This window comes from Telopea speciosissima, chromosome 5 (genome assembly GCF_018873765.1).
Source record: "Telopea speciosissima isolate NSW1024214 ecotype Mountain lineage chromosome 5, Tspe_v1, whole genome shotgun sequence".
Taxonomy (NCBI): Eukaryota; Viridiplantae; Streptophyta; class Magnoliopsida; order Proteales; family Proteaceae; genus Telopea; species Telopea speciosissima.
Genome location: NC_057920.1, coordinates 66,234,792 through 66,242,733, shown reverse-complemented (window position 1 = coordinate 66,242,733; position 7,942 = coordinate 66,234,792). Strand labels below are relative to the sequence as shown.

Below are 7,942 nucleotides of genomic sequence, written 5' to 3'. Positions count from 1 at the left end.
TAATGAAATGGGTCCAAATGAGTTTGATAATGCGTCTTCTCTTTCTTTTGTGGTGTTTGTCTAATTAAGTTAACATGTTTCTTTGTGTTAAGTAGATCTTATACTGGAATATGATTCCCCAGCCGAATTGCAAGAGATCAAGTCCTCATCATTTGTAATGTTTGTTAGCGATAAGACGTAAATATCTTGTTCCTAGTTTTTGAATGTGAAGTAATTGAGTTTCGAGGATTAATGTAATCAGGCTGCATTAGAAAGGGGTTCATTAATTCATATTTGAGTATGACAAAAATTTGTTGGGAGAAGATGGTTGAATAGATATCGAGTCTGTTTGAAATCATTTGAGTTGGCATTGACATTCAACTGAAGTATTTGGAGTAGAAAATCAGATGGGGGGGGAAAAATCTTTTTCTTCGTGTGTCTTTTTAAACCTTGTAAGAAATTTTAGTAGTCTACGATATATTTAGACCGCTACAAATATCTACCAATGGCACATTGGATAAAGTTGAATTTTTATGGACAAATATAAGGTCTCTTTCTGTCAAGTTTTAACAAAATGAAGTTGGGCAAGTGGAAAAATAAAGCTTTGAAAATCCAGTGAAAACAAGCAACTTTTTAAAAGAAAGAAATGGACAGCTAAAAATACAAGTGAATATTACCAATACCTAGGAGTGTACATGCTTGAATCTGAGTCTAAATTTGACATATGGTCAAACCTAGACCATTTATAAATATTCATAGGGTCAAAATTGCAACATCATTCTTCTATGTGGGAAAAACTTGTGCCGGGCTTGAGCTTATAAAATAGAAAAATTTGCCTATTTCTATATTAGACATATCTTGATTGTTTTACTGCAAAATTTCCTTGGTAACAAGCGTGTTATATTTTCTATGCCTAGCTTGTTCCTACCAATTCTTACTATTATTAAACTTCTGAGTTTCCCCTCTTCTCAAAGTTTTCCTTCCATTGTCTTGCATTCTGGCCCAAAAGTCTCAAAATTGATTCTTAGAGCGAAAATTTGATTTGCTCCTAAGCCAACCATTCGTGAGGATATTTTGATCTAAAAATGTATGGCCTAGGTTCTTCACAAAAACTTAACTTCTTAATTAAATAAAACTTCAAGATATCAAAGTTCTCCTTCCATTTTCTTGCATTTTGGCCCAAAAGTCTCAAAATTGATTCCTAGAGAGGAAATTTTGATTTGTAGCTAAAGCCAACCATACGTGAGGTTATTTTGATCTAAAAATGTATGGCCTAGGTTCTTCATAAAAAAGTTAGTTAAATAAAGCTTCAAGATATCAAAGTTTTTCTTCCATTGTCTTGCATTCTGGCCTAAAAGTCTCAAAATTGGTTCCTAGAGCAGAAATTTGATCTGTTCCTTAAGCGGCAAAGCCAATGCAACCAAATGTGAAGTTATTTTGATCTAAAAATGTATGGTCTAGGTTCTTCACAAAAAAGTTAGCTTCTTAATTAAATAAAACTTCAAGATATCAATTTTTTTTTTTTTTTTTATGGCTGGCCTGGAAAAACTTTTTTTTTTTTTAATTTCTGGCTGTCGGCTAATATGCTGGACAATTGAAGAATAAGCAAAACCAAAATAGATCATTATTTATACTTCAAATAGCACAAGAAATTCAAGCAAGACAAAGAAGGGAACTAGAAGATAATCAGATCTCCCAGTGGTGCTCAACCTAGAGTCTTTGTCCAGACCACTCCATTTTCATTTATCCAATGACAGACTTCAATTACGCCTGGCCCAAAATTCAACAGCTTGAAAGCAAGAAGATTTGGACTCCAAGTTGATGTATCATAGTGGCATGCCATGATTGCATGATTCACTTTCTTTTGAGCATGTATATCAACTGCATATATTTTTACTTTCGGTAAAACATGACAATAATAGACTTGAAATGGAAATGGCGGACTATGACATAAGACTGGAGCTTCAGAGAGATTTCCATAGATGAGTTTCACAACTCCAATTGTGGCATTCTCATAAGATCCTTCGATGCTCTCAGTACTCCATATGCGTACATGGTGACCTAATTTATTGACAACAAAATCGATGAGATCCTCAACAGAAGTTGCACAAGTGCATTGCTCACCTTGAATGGGGCTTTTCTCACATACCTCGAGGGTATCTTGAATATACTCATCCATTTTTTATTCATCTGCTACACCAAAAAGCTTCTTCAATTCGTCAATCCGTGCAAAGGAAAATGGAATTTGTGATGCAAGAGGTTGTGGTAAGAACGATTTATATGACATCGGATCCCTTAGATCAGGGATAGGCATGAAACTTCCCTCTTTTACCATTGACTCCCGGAAATATGGCAATCCCCCTTGGCTGTAAACCGACAAGGGTGTTTCATTCGGAAGTTGTTCATACTTTAGTTTGGCAGCATTCCACTGGGCTATTGGTGGCAGGGTTGTATTGTCCATTATCTTCTTGACCATTTCATTTGTAGAACAAACTACATTAGCTTGCATACAGAAGGAATGCAGATGGGAAGCCAATTCATTTTCCTCCATAAGTTTCATAAACACTATCATCTGATGGAGGCTTAATGGAGAAACCTTTGCAGCTAACCAATGAGGAGGATGTGGAAGACCAATATGCTCTTCCCAATATTGTAAGAAAGAATTTTCAGCTTGAGAACCCTGCAATTTCATGGGGTGAAATTAACAACCAAATGAGAAAGATAAAATAAGAACAATCAATAATCATGTTGAAATGAATGGGTCATAGAAAAAAAAATATATATATTTTTCTTACACTAAAGTATGCAATTATCAGAAATCCAAGCAACGAAATGGGATGCATTATGGTGAAACTGAAACAGAAAACAAAATGAGACTTGAGTCTCTGCCTTTGTGGGATATATATATATATATGGGAAAATATTCTCTTCACCGGGGTGCAGGCTGCGCCAGACGCATGGGGGTGGATGAAATGACCGTCCCACCTCTGGGCACAGGTGCATTGTACTGTAGAGAACATCATATATATATATATATATATATATGAAAAATTTTGTATTACCAACAAATAAAATGAGTGGAAGTTTTTGTCAGTCCCCTAACTGGCTAAACATGTCTATAATTTCCCAATTTCTCCTATAAAAATGGTAAAAACTTCTCTTTAGTGACTATCAATAAAGGCTTAAAGCAAACTTGCTACTACTTTTCACTCCTCAAAATTTTAAATACAAAAATTGCCTTTCTGGGTCGTTCTTATAATTTCGATTATCTTATTTTCTTTTCTTATCTGGATTTCAGGATAGGTCTTTTTGTAAGGCTTAACCATGGTAGTCAAAGAAAAGATTCAAGAACTTAATGGTGGTGAGAATCCAACCCTTCGTGTTGTCAACCTCCACCATGACGATAGCCCCCATACAATCTCCATCACCAAAGGAAGGGGGGAAAGAAGAACTCAAAGGTTCAAGGGTTATTCAAAATCTTGAGGGTTGTAAGGAGGTTATCTTTGGAGCAATCATTGTTATTCACCTAGCATTCTCAAACGACTTTCAAAACTTCTTCAAATAATTTTCGAAGTACTAAGGCCTGATTTGTTATGATTTCTATTAAAATTTCAGGGGATGATTTCTATTTGGAAATTGTTTAGTCTAATTTTTGCACCTTATTTCAATGAAATAGAAATCAAGTGGAATAGAAATTCTGAAATAGCTGTTTTAGAAATTCTATTTCATTTGATTTAACTCTTGCTCTTTACTGAGCACATGGTTAATTTGATGGGCAAAGTAATAATTTCATGTTAAAAATAAAACATCACCCTTCTTCTTCTCGTAATGGTCTCACCACCATTTCCATCGCCTCCCACCTTCCACCACCACCATCACTACCTCATCACCACTCACCGCCACCACTTCCATGCCATCACCACCACCATTACCAGAGCTGCCACCACCCCACCACCACGATCACCACCACCGCCATTGCCACTACCTTGTTGCCTCAACCACCCTTTCCAAAGAAATATAGAGAATCTATTTTGTCAAAAATTGAACACTAAACGGATTTTTTTTATTCTTGAAATATTCCATATTGATACAATCAAAACAATTTCAATTTTTTGACCAAAATTCTATTTGTTGACTATTTCATAAAATTAATCCAAAATTAAAATGCAAATCAGATCAAATCTAGCCTAAGAAAACACAAGGAAAAGTCAAAGTGGTCCGAATCAATTTGCTTAATGAAACTATGATGTGGTAATTCCAATTATCATAATGGAATTTAGTTTGGATCAGCCGTTTGTCAAATTTCAAAGCTAAATTAAATGTCACACCCCCTTGTAATGGCAGTTTTCCTTGTATTTATTTATTTATGTCTTTATTTGATAAAATGAATTTATTAACGATGGAACAAAGTTCCAATATAGTCAGCATACAAAAGAAGATTAATACAGTGGTGCGGGGAGTGTTGCCGGAAAAGTTTATCTTGGGATCATTCACCCAATGTAGCTAAACTATCTGCAACCGAATTAGCTTCTCTAAGAGTATGCCTGAAGTGGATTTCTTCGAACATTGGAGAAAGATGAAAAACATTCCTTGATGATTAGGGCAATTCTCCGGGGTGTGACTTGAGTCCTACGGCTTAAGATGCTCACAACCAGCAAGTTATCACTTTCGATAATCAGCTTTCTGATGTTTAAAGCTAATGCTGTCAAGAGAAAATACCGAACTACCATAGCTTCGGCGACAAGAGCATAATTCCACTCAATTCCAATAGAGAAACAGCAGGTAAAGGATATCAATTGTGTCCAATAACAAAATTCACTTATTACTCCATTTACTCGAGCCGCTATGTGTGGGAAAAATCAGATTGACTAGGACCGAGTTTGGGCACTTTAAGCCTAGGCAAGTCTTCAAGACTCATGACCAGGTTTTATAATTTTTTGACTCGACTAGGGTGACTCGTTCAAGTCAAAACCTGATTTTTCAACTATGATGTGCGCAAGATCGGCCATTTATTGTTCAAAATAGTACTTGAGGAAGATGTAGATAACAACAATATTATTCTTTTCATAAAAATAAAAATTAAAAACCCCAAATTATTAGATTCACTTTTACAATTATTCTCATACACAACCCAATATGATGTGAACTCAACAATCTTTATTTTGTGTTTATCATACTCTCTGTCTGTTTTATGTATCTTGATTTTCTTTGTTTGGCATTGGACATGTATGAATGAATAGCCTTCTTTCTATAAGGAAAAAAAAAAAACACAAGTATTTTTCGTCCAAAAAGGTAATTACTAACGAAAAATAAGAAAAGATGACTTCAAAAAAGTTCATTAATTCAACAAAAGGGACCCAACGTTTACCCTTTTAAAAGGTACAATTTAGTTCCTTTAACTTCCAAACTCACCAAAATTTTGAACATTAAAAATGTTTCGAAAGACAAAAAATTTTCAATCAAAAGTTTATGACTTGAAGGTGTTATTAATTAAGAAGATGTATTTTTTGTGAAGCACCTCAGCCATACCTTTTGAGGTCATGATAACATCCCATATGGTTGGCTATAGGAACAATTCAATTTGCCATTTTAGGAACAAATTTTTAGACTTTCGGGTCAGAATGCATGACCATGGACGGAAACTTTTGAGAGGAGGGAAAACTCGGAAATTTAATAATAGCAAGGATTGGCAAGAAAAATTTAAGCATAGAAAAGATAACACGTAAACTTCTTGTTCAAGGAAATATTGGCAGTAGATAAATTAATAAACATCTGCATCTAATGTAGCAACAAGCATGTTAAAACAAACGTCAGTGAAACACGAACTAAAAAAAATATATATATATATATAAAATGAGATGACACTGAGATTTAATGTGGTTCACATACAAACGTCAATGAAACATCACCTTTTGAGGTCATGATAACATCCATTTCCATGTCTGGAGTCTGGACATGGAAATGGATGTCCTTCAATTCCCAAACGCATTTCTACAATTTTAGGGAATTGGAGAGGATTTTTTTCCATCTGTATTGCCCCAAATTGTTCATAACGGTTGGATATTCTATTTGAGGTGATTGGCCTATAAATAAGGGACTGGGGCAAATGCCAAATTGATGCATCTATTGAGCTTAAACTGAGCATCCATTTTTTTATTTAGGCTTTAAGGGTTGAAAGAGAAAGTAAGCTTTCATTTGTATATTTGGCCTATTAAGAGGCTTGAATCTTTATTCTTCATTCTTAAGAATTGAAATGTCAAAGCTTCTATAGAGAAGTTGTCCTCCACAAGTGTGAAGTGGTTTAAATGGTACCGCGAAACAAATCGTGGTGGTGGTATTTGGTAGGCACAAAGAAGCCAATTGTGATAGTGGAAAATCCAAAGACGGGAGTGTTTTTACTAGTGGACATAGGAAAGAGGCCGAACCACTCTGAATCTTTAATTGTCATATTCATTCCCCTCTTGTGTTGCGCGCCATACCTGTCAAATTGTACTCAACATGTAAAGAAAATTTCAGCTCTATCTAATGTGCGGTGTTGTAGATATTTGTGGCTGTCTAAAGATACCGTTGCACTACTAAAACTAATTTTTATAGATAAATCAATTTATTGAAAAGAGAAGAAGAATACATACAACCAAAAGTAGCCTTCTTGGACACAGAGTTAGCATCCCCAAGACTAGAAGAGTTGCAACCAACTAGGAGAAAAAGGCACTACTAATGCCAAAGAGTAACCACTTCAACCCCAACATGGAACAAAACGCCTCGCACAAGAGTTAGTTCAATAAAACAGTACTCCTCTCAATCCGCATAGGATGAACTTGTTAGAATAAATTGATCCGAATAGGGACAAAATCCCAAAAGTCAAGATCTCCATAGGGCGTTCAAGAACACAAACAAATAAATAATAGAAAACAGGGATAGAATCATCAACCTTGTTTCGCATCCATGACGATGATCGCAGCGAAAATAAAGACCAAAGAACAAGGTGCTTCCCCTCTATTCCCAAAGTAACTGGCTTGATGAGAATACCGAATGCAAGGGATGATAAACACTGAATATCTCCCTCTCTGACTAGAATGCATTCCTCAATAGCAATTGAGAATAATAAGTTGTGATGGATAGGGGAGGACCTAGCTCTCCTTATATAGTAATTCCAATAGGGTCTGACTCATCACAGTCCAAATAGGAATCTATCTACCCACATTAAAGCCAGTCCACATATGATTCCTAATATAACTTAATGGCCCCCTTAATTAAACCAATACCATAATTAGCCTGAGTTTTACTTTATTTAATATTAGGAAATATTAGGGAATATATAATTACATTCCAAATATAATTCTAACAGAACTCCCCATTTCTAAACTAGGAAGAAGTTCATATTGGAATGTGATCCCTTTGGAATATCAGCTCTACACCGGTCCTCAACATCCACTTTGATATCTTTAAGATGCAAAATAAGGTCTTCATCTTATTTTTGAAAATTCTGAAGTTTCTCTCCCTCCAAATGTGGGCAAACGTCTCATAAAATGCCAACTTAGTAATACTATCAATCGAATCCTCCTTGAACTTCATGCTAATCCATCTTACTTACAAAATGATACTTGTCCCAAGTCTTCTTGAAGGAGAACATAAACTCAAAATAGCTCTCCCAATTTTTTTAGTGAATGAACACTCAAAAAAATAAGTGATTCCTATTCTCAACCCCCGCCCAGTTGAAGGAACAATAAAGAGCTGCCAAGACCTTTCATTTTCTTAATTGATGCTTTGTGGGAAGACCATCCACCAAACAACGCCAAACATTTGTTGAATGCCTAGGAATACATTTGGGAACGATATCATCTCCACTCAATCTATGTCTAAGGATGGAGCTCTCACAATGTTCTAGACTGATTTCATAGAGAATGATCTAGATGGGAAAGCCATACATCTGATAGAATCATCACTCAATTCAGCGTGTCTT

At 35.4% G+C, this 7,942-nt stretch overlaps 1 protein-coding gene across 1 annotated transcript; it reads right to left on the bottom strand.

Annotated features, from left to right (window-relative positions):
• Positions 1 to 1,791: 1,791 nt before the first annotated feature.
• On the bottom strand, positions 1,792 to 2,872 carry LOC122660879 (polygalacturonase non-catalytic subunit AroGP2-like). The gene is made up of 2 exons (XM_043856130.1): positions 2,775 to 2,872; positions 1,792 to 2,659 (listed from the first exon to the last, which is right to left on the bottom strand). Exons 1-2 carry the CDS (start codon positions 2,820 to 2,822, stop codon positions 2,162 to 2,164), a joined length of 546 nt encoding a protein of 181 aa, XP_043712065.1. The 5' UTR covers positions 2,823 to 2,872; the 3' UTR covers positions 1,792 to 2,161.
• Positions 2,873 to 7,942: the final 5,070 nt, after the last annotated feature.

Excerpts from the sequence above, each read along its gene's own strand:
- LOC122660879 (XM_043856130.1), bottom strand. The coding sequence starts at position 2,822 with ATGCATCCCATTTCGTTGCTTGGATTTCTGATAATTGCATACTTTAGT. Across the intron at positions 2,660-2,774 it reads TGATAATTGCATACTTTAGT|GGTTCTCAAGCTGAAAATTC; the intron begins GTAAGAAAAATA and ends ATGAAATTGCAG.